At 35.6% G+C, this 20,762-nt stretch overlaps 2 protein-coding genes across 5 annotated transcripts in view; one reads left to right on the top strand and one right to left on the bottom strand.

The window, feature by feature from the left end:
• The window catches only part of dyrk2 (dual-specificity tyrosine-(Y)-phosphorylation regulated kinase 2), a 17,844-nt gene extending 12,585 nt beyond the window's left edge, over window positions 1-5,259 (bottom strand). Inside the window, exon 1 of one of the 2 annotated variants that reach the window (XM_065951369.1) lies at window positions 5,136-5,259. In XM_065951369.1, the coding sequence (XP_065807441.1) occupies window positions 5,136-5,154 (19 nt within the window). In that variant the 5' untranslated portion in view covers window positions 5,155-5,259. Of the gene's footprint in view, window positions 1-3,410; window positions 3,555-5,135 lie in introns of those variants that run through there. The other variant, XM_020660229.3, reaches the window with a different exon arrangement.
• Window positions 5,260-5,808: 549 nt separating this feature from the next.
• The window catches only part of LOC109975381 (F-box only protein 15-like), a 36,847-nt gene continuing 21,893 nt past the window's right edge, over window positions 5,809-20,762 (top strand). The window contains exons 1-8 of one of the 3 annotated variants that reach the window (XM_065951367.1): window positions 5,809-6,065; window positions 6,147-6,227; window positions 6,782-6,886; window positions 7,063-7,293; window positions 18,524-18,724; window positions 18,794-18,917; window positions 19,122-19,204; window positions 20,307-20,452. In XM_065951367.1, coding sequence (XP_065807439.1) covers window positions 5,872-6,065; window positions 6,147-6,227; window positions 6,782-6,886; window positions 7,063-7,293; window positions 18,524-18,724; window positions 18,794-18,917; window positions 19,122-19,204; window positions 20,307-20,452 — 1,165 coding nt within the window. In that variant the 5' untranslated portion in view covers window positions 5,809-5,871. Of the gene's footprint in view, window positions 6,066-6,146; window positions 6,228-6,781; window positions 6,887-7,062; window positions 7,294-18,523; window positions 18,918-19,121; window positions 19,205-19,523; window positions 19,621-20,306; window positions 20,453-20,762 lie in introns of those variants that run through there. The other 2 variants (XM_065951366.1, XM_065951368.1) reach the window with 2 other exon arrangements.

Raw genomic sequence — 20,762 nt, 5'->3', positions numbered from 1 at the left:
CGAGCAAAACAAAGGCTAAAGAGAGAAACTGCAATACTGACAAAATCCATCAAGATAACGGCAAGCTAAATGCTAATAGCATCAAAGAGGCTAACTGCAAAGCTAGACTGGTTTCCTGTGTTTACATTAGTGTCACATTCAAAAAACACAATGCAAAGGAAACAATTCACTGATACACAAGTCGACTTCAGGATCCTGTGTTAACCTAGCTACACCTCAATTACACGGATATTAGCTAGCAGGCTAACAGTCAGCTAGTAGGCTAACAGTCAGCTAGTAGGCTAACAGTCACATAGCTAATTGAAACCCTGTGTAACTAAAGGAACATCGTTTGTATTGTCTGTAAATTATCGTAAAAACTAAGTCGAGCAATTAACGGTCCCAACAGCGTCATGCTAACACAAAGCTACATTAGCCTTCTTATAAAAACAGCCCATTAGCATTAGCATTAGCATGTCTAAATCAACATTAATAAGGAGCTTTTCTTTTTTTTTTTAAATAGAACTGACAGCTGGCGTAAAACACGTTTAACTGACGTGTCTTATCTGTGATTGGTTTGTTTTCTCTTCGTCGTTTTATTTCATTTTATCATAAAATAAAAATACTCAGATTGTAATATTTAAGAAAATTGTCTCAGTTAGCGTTTACAGATGATTTAAACCTATTTAAAAAGCTAAAGCTAAAACCTAGCTTTAGCTTTAAACAAAAAGAAGGCGGATATCTCCCTAAAAACAACCCAAAAGATTTGTTTAGGAAAGCACATTAATAATTATTAATAATGATTAATAATTATTATTAATTATTATTAATTATTAATAATTATTCATCATTATTAATAATGATTAATAATGATTAATAATTATTATTAATTATTAATAATGATTAATAATGATTAATAATGATTAATAATGATTAATTATTATTATTATTAATTATTAATAATGATTAATAATGATTAATAATGATTAATAATTATTAATAATTATCACACCGTGTCCTAACAGCACGCGAGCAGCTCGTGTAGCAGCCCACGCTAAATATTTTCTTCTCTGTGAATTTCTCCTTGCAAACATTATAACCTGTGGTGCTTTTATTTTGAAGGTGGACAAAGGGAAGTTTGGTGCTTTGTATTGACGAGCTGTTGACTCAAATCACAACAAGACAACACAGATTATTATTACTGCACTGCTAGCTCCACTATGTAACAAGCTAACGACAGCTTCTGACTGAGTGACAGGGACTCGTACACTCCCTCCCTCCCTCCCTCCTTCCCTCCTTCCTCTTCCTCTTCCGTCTACGCTAATGAAAGACAGGAAAACAGAACGTGGGCGTCAGGGTTAAGACAGGACACTCTGATAGGACACTCTGATAGGACACTGATAGGACACTCTGATAGGACACTCTGATAGGACATTGATAGGACACTCTGATAGGACACTCTGATAGGACACTCTGTTAGGACACTCTGTTAGGACACTCTGTTAGGACACTCTGTTAGGACACTCTGATAGGACACTCTGTTAGGACACTCTGTTAGGACACTCTGATAGGACACTCTGTTAGGACACTCTGATAGGACACTCTGATAGGACACTCTGTTAGGACACTCTGATAGGACACTGTTAGGACACTCTGATAGGACACTCTGTTAGGACACTCTGATAGGACACTGTTAGGACACTCTGATAGGACACTCTGTTAGGACACTCTGATAGGACACTGTTAGGACACTCTGATAGGACACTGTTAGGACACTCTGATAGGACACTCTGTTAGGACACTCTGTTAGGACACTCTGTTAGGACACTCTGATAGGACACTCTGATAGGACACTCTGTTAGGACACTCTGATAGGACACTGTTAGGACACTCTGATAGGACACTCTGATAGGACACTCTGTTAGGACACTCTGATAGGACACTGTTAGGACACTCTGATAGGACACTCTGATAGGACACTCTGTTAGGACACTCTGTTAGGACACTCTGATAGGACACTCTGTTAGGACACTCTGATAGGACACTGTTAGGACACTCTGATAGGACACTGTTAGGACACTCTGATAGGACACTCTGATAGGACACTCTGTTAGGACACTCTGTTAGGACACTCTGATAGGACACTCTGATAGGACACTCTGTTAGGACACTCTGATAGGACACTCTGTTAGGACACTCTGATAGGACACTCTGATAGGACACTCTGATAGGACACTCTGTTAGGACACTCTGATAGGACACTCTGATAGGACACTCTGTTAGGACACTCTGTTAGGACACTCTGATAGGACACTCTGAAGAAGGAGCTGTGAGAGGAAATGTTTTCTGAGATCTGGAACAACTGGCTTCTTTGTTGTTGTTTACAATCAAGGTGTCGTCTAGCCTCGCCCCTAACCTTATCTCATTGGTCTACAGATTGTTGGGGTGCCACAGTGTGGTCACCTGATCTGACAGTGAGCATCGTAACAAACAAAAAGATCGAGTACTCTGACCTCGACGTAAGACGGCTAGCTTGACCCGCTTAGACGATCTTTATCAATAAAGGTTTTTATCTTTGCTTTAAAAACACATTGGGTTCTTTTTATCAAAATGTTTCCTTAGTTCCGAAGAATAATTAGTTAGTTATAATTATAAAAATAAAATGGATGAACTTTCTTATTTGAGCTCAGTTTCTGTTAACGATTCTTTTCACATTTAGTACATTATTTTCGTGTCCTCTTTGTGACTCTTAAACCTTTTTAACATCGACAGATCCATTTTCTCCTGGAAGTTATCCGACTGTAGATGTTATATGCAGATGATTCACGAGTGTTCATCAAAGTTATGACGGTTTGTTCGGAGCGTTAAAGAACCGTTTAAAAGAGCCGGTTCGTTGGTGAGCAACACTCGGTAACACAGAGACGTTAAAACACGGAGAATCAGCGGACACACGTTAAAGACACCGTGTTGTTCAGCGGCTTAGAGGAGAACAGGCAGTAAACAGTAAACAGGCAGTAAACAGTAAACAGGCAGTAAACAGTAAACAGGCAGTAAACAGTAAACAGGCAGTAAACACACCGGGAATCCTCCTGCTTCTCCTGCTGCTATAAATAAACGTGACAGACACTCAGGGACAGTCTGGAGTCTTACTTTGCTTTTCTTTCTTTGTCTTTTCTATCAATATGAACATTTAAACACTAAATCTCCTCCCTTTAAAACAACAAGATTATGCTTAATTAAATAAACCAGAAGAAGAAAGGGCAGCTTCTATCCCAGCCCTTCCTCTCTGTTTTTCTGCCTCTCTCACTCATTGACATTTTCACTTTGGTGCATTTAAAGGAGTTCTTCAGAAGCAGGGGATCGGCGGTGTGTCCCCGCAACACTGGCCGGGCTCAGGCGACCCTGCGGCCGGCTACAGAGGCTGTGCTCACCCGTCGGGAGGACCGAGGTTCCGGGCTTCTTGGTTAACATGGCGGCCGCTCCTCTCCTCTGGACACAGACGGATGGGACGCCTCCTCTTCCTCCGCCTGCGGCTCCTCCTCTTCCTCCTTGCTACTCCTCCCCCCTCGTCTCCTCCTCTCTCTTCTCCTCCTCTCTCTTCTCCTCCCCCCTCTTCTCCTCCCCTCTCTTCTCCTCCTTCTTCCTCTTTATTAATTTAAAAACAACGTTTCTCTCCAATTAAACGTTTATTTTGTATTATTAAATTATAGTTATGGTATTATTAATTACCTTACAGTATTATTATTTCATCTAAATGTCCTTTTTGTTTGTTTTATTATTTTATTATATTTATTTTGAATAACTTTAAATATCAGCTCTTTGTTGTGACTTCCGGTTAGATATGAATATATTTGTTGTTTTTATAAATAATTCTTGTATTTCTGATGCTTAATTTATAGTGTATAATAAAGATATTTTCTTATTTCTAATATATTTACGATCATTTATAATCATACATAATTACAGCATTATTACACTTTGTATGTTATATAACCTGTTAGAATTAGACTCTAAATAAACACTTTTTTATTGATTATATTTGTTTTTCCTTGTCTCATTCTGACCTCTACAGTTTGTTTCTTGTGCTGCTCTTTTTTAATTTGTTTTGTTTTTTACCTTGCAGTCTATATCTATAATATTCTGAATATACAAAACATGTTTTTATTGCATCTGAGTGCATGTCAAACATATTTTCTACTTTAAGAAACATGAGTCTAACTGATCAAATGTGCTCATGAATAAAATAAATAAGTTGTTAGTAGTTTCTTTCTCGGCCACTTGGGGGCAGCAGAAAACTGAAAACACATTTGACAGTTAAACTGGTGAATCTAAAATCATTCCCTGTGTTTATAATGTAACTCTGCCCCCTAGTGTTTAAAATGTGTACTGCAGTCTAAATTCTAAACATCATAGAGAGCTGTCTCTCCCCCCCTCCTCTCTAGAGTGGATGTTCACTCAGGTCACCATGTGGTGGACTCTGAAGCTTCAGTGTTTATCCAGCTCTGCATGGGTCTGTAAACCTTTCTGTGTTCTAACCTCTCTCCATTTTTCAAAAGCATCTCCAATATTGATCCTAGTTTGAGCACGTTTCTGCTCGTGGAGCTTATTAGAAACATGCAGAGGCTTTTTAGGTCGGGTACAATCACTTCTATCTGAATCACTTCTCTTGACCGCTTCCATCGCTGCAACACCTGTTGACCTGATAACTGCTCTCATATCTGACAAACCGAGGGGCGTCCAAAACGGCCGTGTGGGGGGGGTCTTAAAAGCGCCTACCTTCTCTGGTCCAAACAAATCCAGAGCATTCAGGAGCAGAATGTAAAGTTAGAAGGAGGACATACTGGCTGCTGCATTGTTGTCAGAGAAGCCAGCACTTCAACATAGCATGTTTCCTTAATGATCAGAGAGTAAGATACCTTTATCATCTCACTCTCTACACAGCTCACTGAGTGGACCTTTAATTATAAAGACAGAAAAACATATCTTAACTAACTTAAGGTGAAGCTACTTATGCTTTCTTCTCCCCGGGCTGCGAGGAAACCTTCAGTAGAGCTTCTTTGTCTCACATATAAAACATTGAACACACCAGGAAAACATGGCAGCCCACCGGTGCCCCACATGACCTCCTCGCCAGCCGAACCAACACGGGTACTCACCACTTCTGCAAGAATACATCAAACCACCGAGGAAGACTCTGACCAAAAAGTCCCAGCAAACAGACGATGACACTCCAGGTGTCGCTCTTCATCTCTGCCTCCTCCAACGTCTTCCTCCACCTGAGAACATCTCACACACTGTGGAGCTGTTTACATGGCTGCTTAGAGACCAACAACATGTTTACATCCGAGAGCATCTGTACCAGAGTGTGTGTGTGTGTGTGTGTGTGTGTGTGTGTGTGTGTGTGTGTGTGGTCTCAGGTTTCACAGCTTTTAGTTAAATTACAGACGAGCAGGATTATGTAACACACACATGTACTCCAGGAGGAAACCAAACTTGCAGGACCTTAAACCACACCTTCTGTTTAAATGTTATTTCTTCATGCAGCAGAATAACACAGGTGTTTATTTGAGTTATTGTCCTGCACTGTAAACGCTGTGTCATCAAATTGAGATCTTATTTACAACTGCAAATCAATAAATACATCAAAAATAAATTAAACTGCAAGTACTCGTGACATCAGCAGGATCGATTCTGTTGTTTTGTTCTTGAAGAAACAGTTGAAGGTTTTATCTTCTTAGATATAGAGGTTAAATCGACTGCCATCTAGCGGTCTAGTTAAGCAACGACCTCACTATAGTGCTGCGCAGGCGCAGAGCCGCTATGGGGCGCATCTTCTTAGGTAGCGATATGAAGCGTAACACCTGAACCTCTAGCGGTCTCTCACAGACCGTCATGGCGGCCGGACGTGGGGAGTTTTTCCGGAGTTTATTAGACGGTTTGGAGAGGACTCGAACCCCACAGGTTTCAGGTGGACAACAGCCGGGTCCGGGTAGAGGACGGCCGGGTCCGGGTAGAGGACGGCCGGGTCCGGGTAGAGGACGGAGGAAGTGGCCGCCGAGGGGACCGGTCAGCGGGAGTGACCGCAGGTGACAGGTCGGGAAAACGTCTTCTGTTTGAAAACATCTTAAATAATAATGTTTTCTTTATTCTTTCTTTTTGTATCCCAGCTGCCGAGAACCGAAAACAAAGGATCAAGAAAATATTCCAAAAAAGAGTACGTCTCCATCCCAGGAAAACACTGTAGAAAGGTGAGCTAGCATGCTAACGTCATTAGCTCGGCTAGCATGCTAACGTCATTAGCTCGGCTAGCATGTTAACGTCATTAGCTCTGCTAGCATGCTAACGTCATTAGCTCAGCTGGCATGCTAACGTCATTAGCTCACGCGACTGTCGGACAGTTGTTTTTTATTACGTTTTTATGTTTTAAAAGTACGGAAGCCGATGATGGTCAAACATGAAAAATAAAAAACGATTTTTTTTTTTGTTTTAATACAGTTTTGTGAATAAAAAGCTGAAAAGTTCATGAGACTGTATTTCAACTTAATTTTTAACCTTTCTACTTTTTAAAAAATATTTCCACTCTTTTTAAAAAAAAGTCTTTTGAACTATTTTTCAACTTTAAACTTGATTTTATGATTTATTTATTATTCCTGATATCACGACTTAGGAGGAAATTCCTCACGGTGACTGCTCTAAACCGGAGTTCATTAATTACTGAAGAAATAATGAAATCCAATGTCACACAGTTTTGAGCATTAGCCTCCAAACTTGACGTCCGAACGACTTGTTTCTCCGTCTCCAGGCTGCCGTCTGAGATCCTGATAAAGGTCCTGTCCTACCTGGACGCCTCCTCGCTGTTTTGCGTCAGCTACGTCAGCAAACTCTTCAACCAGCTCGCCAACGATGAGTAAGTCTGAGTGAACAATGAAGTCAAAGTTAAATCAGACCTGATAAGAGTCCTTCAGCCTCTTTGCATGACGCTCTCTCCACATTGAAAACAATTGAAAAAAGACGCTGGCACATTGTGGATTTCAGATCGTAACAGGAAGTGCTGCTCTTTAAACATGTCGTCCTTCTTCGCAGCGTTGTGTGGCATAAGATCTACATGTCGGAGTTTGGGAGTCAAACATGGAAGCCGAAGGCGGCTGATGATGCTGCGGTTGACACGGTGGAGGTGGGACATCGTTCGGCAGGGCACTGGAAGAGGATGTACTTCAGGACCATCGCAGGGCAGGAAGTGAACAAATGGAGGAGAGAGCTGAGGGACATCAGCCCGTACACGGGGCTGCCCAGGCAGACCGAGTGGGTCCTCAGGTACCGTAATCAATCTCAAAGTTTGAGATGATAAACACATTCTATTTCCAACAAGTTCCTCAAAATAAAAGTCCCCAGCCTATCTGTAGTTGAAGTGCTTTTATTGTGAAAGACTCATATCAGGAAATTGGGCGTTTACAGCAGCAGCAACTGAACACAACTTATAAATAAAAAGGACAGAAACAAAACTTAACCTGAACAAAGCTCACAGCTAAAGACTACAACGTCCTGAGAAGAGAATACACAGAGACTTCAAAACATAATACTGTCATCTAATAAACTAAACACACACAGACTTCAAAACATAATACTGTCATCTAATAAACTAAACACAGAGACTTCAAAACATAATACTGTCATCTAATAAACTAAACACAGAGACTTCAAAACATAATACTGTCATCTAATAAACTAAACACAGAGACTTCAAAACATAATACTGTCATCTAATAAACTAAACATAGAGACTTCAAAACATAATACTGTCATCTAATAAACTAAACACAGAGACTTCAAAACATAATACTGTCATCTAATAAACTAAACACAGAGACTTCAAAACATAATACTGTCATCTAATAAACTAAACACAGAGACTTCAAAACATAATACTGTCATCTAATAAACTAAACATAGAGACTTCAAAACATAATACTGTCATCTAATAAACTAAACATAGAGACTTCAAAACATAATACTGTCATCTAATAAACTAAACACAGAGACTTCAAAACATAATACTGTCATCTAATAAACTAAACACAGAGACTTCAAAACATAATACTGTCATCTAATAAACTAAACATAGAGACTTCAAAACATAATACTGTCATCTAATAAACTAAACATAGAGACTTCAAAACATAATACTGTCATCTAATAAACTAAACACAGAGACTTAAAAACATAATACTGTCATCTAATAAACTAAACACACACAGACTTCAAAACATAATACTGTCATCTAATAAACTAAACACAGAGACTTCAAAACATAATACTGTCATCTAATAAACTAAACATAGAGACTTCAAAACATAATACTGTCATCTAATAAACTAAACATAGAGACTTCAAAACATAATACTGTCATCTAATAAACTAAACACACAGAGACTTCAAAACATAATACTGTCATCTAATAAACTAAACATAGAGACTTCAAAACATAATACTGTCATCTAATAAACTAAACATAGAGACTTCAAAACATAATACTGTCATCTAATAAACTAAACATAGAGACTTCAAAACATAATACTGTCATCTAATAAACTAAACACACAGAGACTTCAAAACATAATACTGTCATCTAATAAACTAAACACACAGAGACTTCAAAACATAATACTGTCATCTAATAAACTAAACACAGAGACTTCAAAACATAATACTGTCATCTAATAAACTAAACACAGAGACTTCAAAACATAATACTGTCATCTAATAAACTAAACATAGAGACTTCAAAACATAATACTGTCATCTAATAAACTAAACACACAGAGACTTCAAAACATAATACTGTCATCTAATAAACTAAACACAGAGACTTCAAAACATAATACTGTCATCTAATAAACTAAACATAGAGACTTCAAAACATAATACTGTCATCTAATAAACTAAACACAGAGACTTCAAAACATAATACTGTCATCTAATAAACTAAACACAGAGACTTCAAAACATAATACTGTCATCTAATAAACTAAACACACACAGAGACTTCAAAACATAATACTGTCATCTAATAAACTAAACACACACAGACTTCAAAACATAATACTGTCATCTAATAAACTAAACACAGAGACTTCAAAACATAATACTGTCATCTAATAAACTAAACATAGAGACTTCAAAACATAATACTGTCATCTAATAAACTAAACACAGAGACTTCAAAACATAATACTGTCATCTAATAAACTAAACACACAGACTTCAAAACATAATACTGTCATCTAATAAACTAAACATAGAGACTTCAAAACATAATACTGTCATCTAATAAACTAAACACAGAGACTTCAAAACATAATACTGTCATCTAATAAACTAAACACAGAGACTTCAAAACATAATACTGTCATCTAATAAACTAAACACAGAGACTTCAAAACATAATACTGTCATCTAATAAACTAAACACACACACAGACTTCAAAACATAATACTGTCATCTAATAAACTAAACACAGAGACTTCAAAACATAATACTGTCATCTAATAAACTAAACACACAGAGACTTCAAAACATAATACTGTCATCTAATAAACTAAACACAGAGACTTCAAAACATAATACTGTCATCTAATAAACTAAACATAGAGACTTCAAAACATAATACTGTCATCTAATAAACTAAACACAGAGACTTCAAAACATAATACTGTCATCTAATAAACTAAACACAGAGACTTCAAAACATAATACTGTCATCTAATAAACTAAACACAGAGACTTCAAAACATAATACTGTCATCTAATAAACTAAACACAGAGACTTCAAAACATAATACTGTCATCTAATAAACTAAACATAGAGACTTCAAAACATAATACTGTCATCTAATAAACTAAACACAGAGACTTCAAAACATAATACTGTCATCTAATAAACTAAACACACAGACTTCAAAACATAATACTGTCATCTAATAAACTAAACATAGAGACTTCAAAACATAATACTGTCATCTAATAAACTAAACATAGAGACTTCAAAACATAATACTGTCATCTAATAAACTAAACACACAGAGACTTCAAAACATAATACTGTCATCTAATAAACTAAACATAGAGACTTCAAAACATAATACTGTCATCTAATAAACTAAACACACACAGACTTCAAAACATAATACTGTCATCTAATAAACTAAACACACAGAGACTTCAAAACATAATACTGTCATCTAATAAACTAAACACAGAGACTTCAAAACATAATACTGTCATCTAATAAACTAAACACACACAGACTTCAAAACATAATACTGTCATCTAATAAACTAAACACACAGAGACTTCAAAACATAATACTGTCATCTAATAAACTAAACACAGAGACTTCAAAACATAATACTGTCATCTAATAAACTAAACATAGAGACTTCAAAACATAATACTGTCATCTAATAAACTAAACACACAGACTTCAAAACATAATACTGTCATCTAATAAACTAAACACAGAGACTTCAAAACATAATACTGTCATCTAATAAACTAAACACACAGACTTCAAAACATAATACTGTCATCTAATAAACTAAACATAGAGACTTCAAAACATAATACTGTCATCTAATAAACTAAACACAGAGACTTCAAAACATAATACTGTCATCTAATAAACTAAACACAGAGACTTCAAAACATAATACTGTCATCTAATAAACTAAACACACAGACTTCAAAACATAATACTGTCATCTAATAAACTAAACACACACAGACTTCAAAACATAATACTGTCATCTAATAAACTAAACACACAGACTTCAAAACATAATACTGTCATCTAATAAACTAAACACACACAGACTTCAAAACATAATACTGTCATCTAATAAACTAAACACACACAGACTTCAAAACATAATACTGTCATCTAATAAACTAAACACACAGACTTCAAAACATAATACTGTCATCTAATAAACTAAACACACACAGAGACTTCAAAACATAATACTGTCATCTAATAAACTAAACACACACAGACTTCAAAACATAATACTGTCATCTAATAAACTAAACACACAGACTTCAAAACATAATACTGTCATCTAATAAACTAAACATAGAGACTTCAAAACATAATACTGTCATCTAATAAACTAAACACAGAGACTTCAAAACATAATACTGTCATCTAATAAACTAAACACACACAGACTTCAAAACATAATACTGTCATCTAATAAACTAAACACAGAGACTTCAAAACATAATACTGTCATCTAATAAACTAAACACAGAGACTTCAAAACATAATACTGTCATCTAATAAACTAAACACAGAGACTTCAAAACATAATACTGTCATCTAATAAACTAAACATAGAGAGACTTCAAAACATAATACTGTCATCTAATAAACTAAACACAGAGACTTCAAAACATAATACTGTCATCTAATAAACTAAACACAGAGACTTCAAAACATAATACTGTCATCTAATAAACTAAACACACAGAGACTTCAAAACATAATACTGTCATCTAATAAACTAAACACAGAGACTTCAAAACATAATACTGTCATCTAATAAACTAAACACAGAGACTTCAAAACATAATACTGTCATCTAATAAACTAAACACAGAGACTTCAAAACATAATACTGTCATCTAATAAACTAAACACACAGAGACTTCAAAACATAATACTGTCATCTAATAAACTAAACACAGAGACTTCAAAACATAATACTGTCATCTAATAAACTAAACATAGAGACTTCAAAACATAATACTGTCATCTAATAAACTAAACACAGAGACTTCAAAACATAATACTGTCATCTAATAAACTAAACACAGAGACTTCAAAACATAATACTGTCATCTAATAAACTAAACACAGAGACTTCAAAACATAATACTGTCATCTAATAAACTAAACACACACAGACTTCAAAACATAATACTGTCATCTAATAAACTAAACACAGAGACTTCAAAACATAATACTGTCATCTAATAAACTAAACATAGAGACTTCAAAACATAATACTGTCATCTAATAAACTAAACACACAGACTTCAAAACATAATACTGTCATCTAATAAACTAAACACAGAGACTTCAAAACATAATACTGTCATCTAATAAACTAAACACAGAGACTTCAAAACATAATACTGTCATCTAATAAACTAAACACAGAGACTTCAAAACATAATACTGTCATCTAATAAACTAAACACAGAGACTTCAAAACATAATACTGTCATCTAATAAACTAAACACACACAGACTTCAAAACATAATACTGTCATCTAATAAACTAAACACACAGAGACTTCAAAACATAATACTGTCATCTAATAAACTAAACATAGAGACTTCAAAACATAATACTGTCATCTAATAAACTAAACACACACAGACTTCAAAACATAATACTGTCATCTAATAAACTAAACACACACAGAGACTTCAAAACATAATACTGTCATCTAATAAACTAAACATAGAGACTTCAAAACATAATACTGTCATCTAATAAACTAAACACACACAGAGACTTCAAAACATAATACTGTCATCTAATAAACTAAACATAGAGACTTCAAAACATAATACTGTCATCTAATAAACTAAACACACACAGACTTCAAAACATAATACTGTCATCTAATAAACTAAACACACACAGAGACTTCAAAACATAATACTGTCATCTAATAAACTAAACATAGAGACTTCAAAACATAATACTGTCATCTAATAAACTAAACATAGAGACTTCAAAACATAATACTGTCATCTAATAAACTAAACACACACAGACTTCAAAACATAATACTGTCATCTAATAAACTAAACACACACAGACTTCAAAACATAATACTGTCATCTAATAAACTAAACACACAGAGACTTCAAAACATAATACTGTCATCTAATAAACTAAACACACAGACTTCAAAACATAATACTGTCATCTAATAAACTAAACATAGAGACTTCAAAACATAATACTGTCATCTAATAAACTAAACACAGAGACTTCAAAACATAATACTGTCATCTAATAAACTAAACACAGAGACTTCAAAACATAATACTGTCATCTAATAAACTAAACACAGAGACTTCAAAACATAATACTGTCATCTAATAAACTAAACACAGAGACTTCAAAACATAATACTGTCATCTAATAAACTAAACACAGAGACTTCAAAACATAATACTGTCATCTAATAAACTAAACACAGAGACTTCAAAACATAATACTGTCATCTAATAAACTAAACACAGAGACTTCAAAACATAATACTGTCATCTAATAAACTAAACACAGAGACTTCAAAACATAATACTGTCATCTAATAAACTAAACACAGAGACTTCAAAACATAATACTGTCATCTAATAAACTAAACACAGAGACTTCAAAACATAATACTGTCATCTAATAAACTAAACATAGAGACTTCAAAACATAATACTGTCATCTAATAAACTAAACACACACAGACTTCAAAACATAATACTGTCATCTAATAAACTAAACACACAGACTTCAAAACATAATACTGTCATCTAATAAACTAAACACAGAGACTTCAAAACATAATACTGTCATCTAATAAACTAAACACACAGACTTCAAAACATAATACTGTCATCTAATAAACTAAACACACACAGACTTCAAAACATAATACTGTCATCTAATAAACTAAACACACACAGACTTCAAAACATAATACTGTCATCTAATAAACTAAACACACAGACTTCAAAACATAATACTGTCATCTAATAAACTAAACACACACAGAGACTTCAAAACATAATACTGTCATCTAATAAACTAAACACACACAGAGACTTCAAAACATAATACTGTCATCTAATAAACTAAACACACACAGACTTCAAAACATAATACTGTCATCTAATAAACTAAACACACAGACTTCAAAACATAATACTGTCATCTAATAAACTAAACACACAGACTTCAAAACATAATACTGTCATCTAATAAACTAAACACACAGACTTCAAAACATAATACTGTCATCTAATAAACTAAACACAGAGACTTCAAAACATAATACTGTCATCTAATAAACTAAACATAGAGACTTCAAAACATAATACTGTCATCTAATAAACTAAACATAGAGACTTCAAAACATAATACTGTCATCTAATAAACTAAACACAGAGACTTAAAAACATAATACTGTCATCTAATAAACTAAACATAGAGACTTCAAAACATAATACTGTCATCTAATAAACTAAACACAGAGACTTCAAAACATAATACTGTCATCTAATAAACTAAACACACACAGACTTCAAAACATAATACTGTCATCTAATAAACTAAACACAGAGACTTCAAAACATAATACTGTCATCTAATAAACTAAACACAGAGACTTCAAAACATAATACTGTCATCTAATAAACTAAACACAGAGACTTCAAAACATAATACTGTCATCTAATAAACTAAACACAGAGACTTCAAAACATAATACTGTCATCTAATAAACTAAACACAGAGACTTCAAAACATAATACTGTCATCTAATAAACTAAACACAGAGACTTCAAAACATAATACTGTCATCTAATAAACTAAACACAGAGACTTCAAAACATAATACTGTCATCTAATAAACTAAACATAGAGACTTCAAAACATAATACTGTCATCTAATAAACTAAACACAGAGACTTCAAAACATAATACTGTCATCTAATAAACTAAACACACAGACTTCAAAACATAATACTGTCATCTAATAAACTAAACACACACAGACTTCAAAACATAATACTGTCATCTAATAAACTAAACACAGAGACTTCAAAACATAATACTGTCATCTAATAAACTAAACACACAGACTTCAAAACATAATACTGTCATCTAATAAACTAAACACACACAGAGACTTCAAAACATAATACTGTCATCTAATAAACTAAACACACAGACTTCAAAACATAATACTGTCATCTAATAAACTAAACACACACAGACTTCAAAACATAATACTGTCATCTAATAAACTAAACACAGAGACTTCAAAACATAATACTGTCATCTAATAAACTAAACACACAGACTTCAAAACATAATACTGTCATCTAATAAACTAAACACACACAGACTTCAAAACATAATACTGTCATCTAATAAACTAAACACACACAGACTTCAAAACATAATACTGTCATCTAATAAACTAAACACACAGACTTCAAAACATAATACTGTCATCTAATAAACTAAACACACACAGAGACTTCAAAACATAATACTGTCATCTAATAAACTAAACACACACAGAGACTTCAAAACATAATACTGTCATCTAATAAACTAAACACACACAGACTTCAAAACATAATACTGTCATCTAATAAACTAAACACACAGACTTCAAAACATAATACTGTCATCTAATAAACTAAACACACAGACTTCAAAACATAATACTGTCATCTAATAAACTAAACACAGAGACTTCAAAACATAATACTGTCATCTAATAAACTAAACACACAGACTTCAAAACATAATACTGTCATCTAATAAACTAAACATAGAGACTTCAAAACATAATACTGTCATCTAATAAACTAAACACAGAGACTTCAAAACATAATACTGTCATCTAATAAACTAAACACAGAGACTTCAAAACATAATACTGTCATCTAATAAACTAAACATAGAGACTTCAAAACATAATACTGTCATCTAATAAACTAAACACACACAGACTTCAAAACATAATACTGTCATCTAATAAACTAAACACACACACAGACTTCAAAACATAATACTGTCATCTAATAAACTAAACACAGAGACTTCAAAACATAATACTGTCATCTAATAAACTAAACACAGAGACTTCAAAACATAATACTGTCATCTAATAAACTAAACACAGAGACTTCAAAACATAATACTGTCATCTAATAAACTAAACACAGAGACTTCAAAACATAATACTGTCATCTAATAAACTAAACATAGAGACTTCAAAACATAATACTGTCATCTAATAAACTAAACATAGAGACTTCAAAACATAATACTGTCATCTAATAAACTAAACATAGAGACTTCAAAACATAATACTGTCATCTAATAAACTAAACACACAGAGACTTCAAAACATAATACTGTCATCTAATAAACTAAACACAGAGACTTCAAAACATAATACTGTCATCTAATAAACTAAACACAGAGACTTCAAAACATAATACTGTCATCTAATAAACTAAACACAGAGACTTCAAAACATAATACTGTCATCTAATAAACTAAACACAGAGACTTCAAAACATAATACTGTCATCTAATAAACTAAACACAGAGACTTCAAAACATAATACTGTCATCTAATAAACTAAACACACAGACTTCAAAACATAATACTGTCATCTAATAAACTAAACACAGAGACTTCAAAACATAATACTGTCATCTAATAAACTAAACACACAGACTTCAAAACATAATACTGTCATCTAATAAACTAAACACAGAGACTTCAAAACATAATACTGTCATCTAATAAACTAAACACACAGACTTCAAAACATAATACTGTCATCTAATAAACTAAACACAGAGACTTCAAAACATCTTTCTCTCTTATAATAAACTAAACTTATTACCTATACTGTAGGCTGCCTCTATAATGTATTCATTTGAACTTACAATGTAAAGATATTGATAATCACATTGTTATCTAAATCACTTTTTTAAACTGTACAAAAGGAGTTCATATTTATCAGACTGTTTGTCTCTGTTTATGAAAAAGTAGTCATGTGCAGTAAAATAGAAAAGTGAGGATGAATCGTTCAACCCTATGAACCAGTGAAGATGCACAGCTCTACTATATATATACACACACACACACACACACACACACACACACACACACACACACACACAGAGCTCTGGAAAAAATTAAGAGACCACTGCAAAATTATCTGTTTCTCTGATTTTACTATTTGTAGGTATGTGTTTCAGTAAAATGAACAGTTTTGTTTTATTCTATCAACTACTGACAACATTTCTCCCAAATTCCAAATAAAAATATTGTTATTTAGAGCATTTATTTGCAGAAAATGCCAAATGGTCAAAATAACAAAAAAAGATGCAGTGTTTTCAGACCTTAAATAATGCCAAGAAAACAAGTTCATATTCATTTATACACAACACAATACTAATGTTTTAACTTTGGAAGAGTTCAGAAGTCAGTATTTGGTGGAATAACCCTGATTGTCAATCACAGCTTTCATGCGTATTGGCATGCTCTGCAGCAGTCTTTCAAATTGCTGTTGGGTGACTTTATGCCCCTCCTGGCACCAAAATTCAAGCAGCTCAGCTTTGTTTGATGGCTTGTGGCCATCCATCTTCCTCTTGATCACATCCCAGAGGTTTTCAATGGGGTTCAGGTCTGGAGATTGGGCTGGCCATGACAGGGTCTTGATCTGGTGGTCCTTCATCCACATCTTGATTGACTTAGCTGTGTGGCATGGAACATTGTCCTGCTGGAAAAAACAATCCTCAGAGCTGGGGAACATTGTCAGAGCAGAAGGAAGCAAGTTTTCTTTCAGGACAACCTTGTACGTGGCTTGATTCATGCGCCCTACGCAAAGACGAATCTGCCCGATTCCAGCGCTGCTGAAGCGATCCCAGACCGTCACCAATCCTCCACCAAATTTCACAGTGGGTGCGATGCACTGTGGCTTGTAGGCCTCTCCAGGTCTCCGTCTAACCATTACACGACCAGGTGTTGGGCAAAGCTGACAATTGGACTCATCAGAGAAGATGACCTTACTCCAGTTCTCTATGGTCCAAACCTCAGCCTGGCTCTTCTTTGCTTCTCATTGATGAAGGGCTTTTTTCTAGCTTTATACGACTTGAGCCCCTAGGAGCCTGTTTCTAAATGTTCTCACCATGCACCTCACCACAGCTGCCATTTGCCATTTGTTTTTGTAGGCCACTTGATGTCACCCCACTGTTTCTGAGTGACATTCAAATGAGTTGACGGTCATTCCGTTCAGTGGAGAGTCCTTTTCGCCCTCTGTCTGGTCTGTAGCTTTGTTGTCCCCAACGTCTGCTGCCTGACCTTGTTCTTAAGATGGAAGCAAGCTCATGCTCACTGTAACCCTCTGCCAGTAAAAACATAATTGAACCCTTCTTTTCCTCACTCAAAACTTTTATTTTCAACTCTTTTGGAATGGTCAATAGTTATCTTTTTTACTCCAATTACTTTTGAGGTACTACTAGCACTGTGTGTGTGTGTGTGTGTGTGTGTGTGTGTGTGTGTGTGTGTGTGTGTGTGTGTGTGTGTGTGTGTGTGTGTGTGTGTGTGTGTGTGTGTGTGTGTGTGTGTGTGTGTGTGTGTGTGTGTGTGTGTGTGTGTGTGTGTGTGTGTGTGTGTGTGTGTGTGTGTGTGTGTGTGTGTGTGTGTGTGTGTGTGTAGGAACCTGAATGTGAGCTGGGAGCTGACGGTGTGCGATCACTACGGACAGAAGAGCACGATGGAGCAGAGCAGAGCGTACTTCTTCGAGTCGTCCGTGATCGTCCGTTGGAGTGGAAGCTGCTTCCCCAAATACCAAAACATCAGAACCATCGAGCTGTACGGAGTGAAGAAGGACACTCAGAAGAAGTCCGAACCCGGGAAGTAAGAGACACTCGTTCCTTCTTTTTGTCTCTCTCTTCCAAGCCTTCACCTCCTCCTCTTCCTCATCAGGCCCAGCTGGCGCTCTCTGATCTCCACGCTCGACCTGACCACACAGTGTGGTCGATTCATCGGCACAGACCGGCTGATCACACTCGTGCATCTGACCCCCGACTTCATCATCGGCGTCTGGCGGGTGAGTGAACATTTCTCTGACGTCTTCTAAAGGCGTTTTCACACACGTGCTCCTGAGAACTCCTAGATCATTTCAGGAAGCCCCGCCCCCCTGAAAGAGAGAGGTGACGAGGTGAGAGGTGAGAGGTGACGTACGGCACAGACGCATCAGACGTCCTGCGTGTGTGAGAATGTAACGTCTGCGTTCTTATTCACGTGTGTGCAGGGCGAGAGGAATGTGGCGTTCGTCATGGTCAGTCTGCACTTCCATCAGCTGGTGGAGAAAAGTCTGCTGGGATGTCCCGTCTGGTAAGTTCACCGCCACCCAGCGGAAACAGATGTTTGTTTTGTATTTTTTTTAACAATATGTTTATTGAGTTTTAAACATTTTGCCAAAACACACAATTAAATAAATTCTAAGGAAAAAAAGATTCATAAAGATATACTCATGCACATATAAACACATTTATAAGATAAGGGGGAAAGTAAAATATAATAATACAAAATAAAAAAACTTGAATTACAAAATGTTGCAACATAATTACCGTCTGTATTAAATAAAAACAACCGACGGGAGTAACATTGTCATAGATGATTTGTTAATCACAAATATTCTGCCCTAGAACAGTTTCTAAAACGACCACGATTACAGACATCGCCAACTCTTCACCAGCCGAGCTCAAAACATGTGACAGATCTTCATCCTGAAGAAAATAAATATACAGGTCTCAGATATGGTGAAATAATTCTGGTTATTCTTTAAGTGTACACGTTCTCTTTTCCAGAGCCGAGCACAGCGGAAACAGATGTTTGTTTATATTTGTATTCAGAACATCGACAGAAACGTCGCCCTGCCGTCGTTTATGCAGCATCGTCTGTGAAACCAGCGTGAAGGTCGATGATGTCAGAGTGACGCAACGAGAGCGCCATCTAGTGTTCAAAACACGTCACTGCAGGTTTTAAGAACCGAGACGAGATTAAAGGAGTATTCATAAAGATTTATTCAGCTGTGAAGATATTTATGTTTATTCTGTTTCATCATTATTTCTAATTATTTAAAAGGTCGTTATCAACGGTGTCGTTCACTTTCATGTTCTCCATAGTGGAGTTGAATATTAGAGATGATGTCATAACAATCACAGGCAGACTGACCACCACGAGCTACCTGAGTGTGAGACGATGGTTTAGGCCCCGTGTCCACCTGGCTGTGGGTTAGGGAAAAGTGCTGCACGTCCGTCCTGTCTCCATGACAACAGCCTGTTGACAAAGGTTACCGCTGTATGAGCGACACCGCTCCGTTACTTTTTACTGCATGTTTTTTATTTGAGATGTTTTTTGGGGAAAGTTTTTGAAGGTTCCATCTCTTTACAAAGATCTCTGTGGTTGTCGTCTTGTTTGTCCCTCCCTGCAGCCCGTACTCTCAGCCTGATGACCTCCCACCCCCGGACCCCTCGGACCCTGAGTTTGGTCTGCACGGCTTCTCTCTGCACTTTGTTCTGCACAACACCGGCACGGAGATCATGTCGGGACACTTCTGCCAGCTCTCCTGTCGCAGAGGTCACCTGACACGTGATATTAACTTTATGTGACTTGATTTACCCGTTTCAAAGCGTCAGTTTAATTTACGACCCTCTGAAGTCACTAAGGACAAACATGTCCACTAAAAATATCTCTTAAACAACTTCAGCCCTGCTCAACACTACCAAACATCCAAGGAATTAGGAATGTAACCCTTTAAATGCCAGTTTGATTACTTGATGTCCCTGTTGTTATTTATGAAAATAAACAACACATAAATGAGTTATTTTCCATATAACAAATATTTGGTGGCCGGGGGATTTTTTTACATCAGTCTTGGATATGTCAA

This window comes from Labrus bergylta, chromosome 23, assembly GCF_963930695.1.
Source record: "Labrus bergylta chromosome 23, fLabBer1.1, whole genome shotgun sequence".
NCBI lineage: Eukaryota > Metazoa > Chordata > Actinopteri > Labriformes > Labridae > Labrus > Labrus bergylta.
Note: the sequence above shows the minus strand (reverse complement) of the source record. Positions and strands in the feature narration are given on the sequence as shown.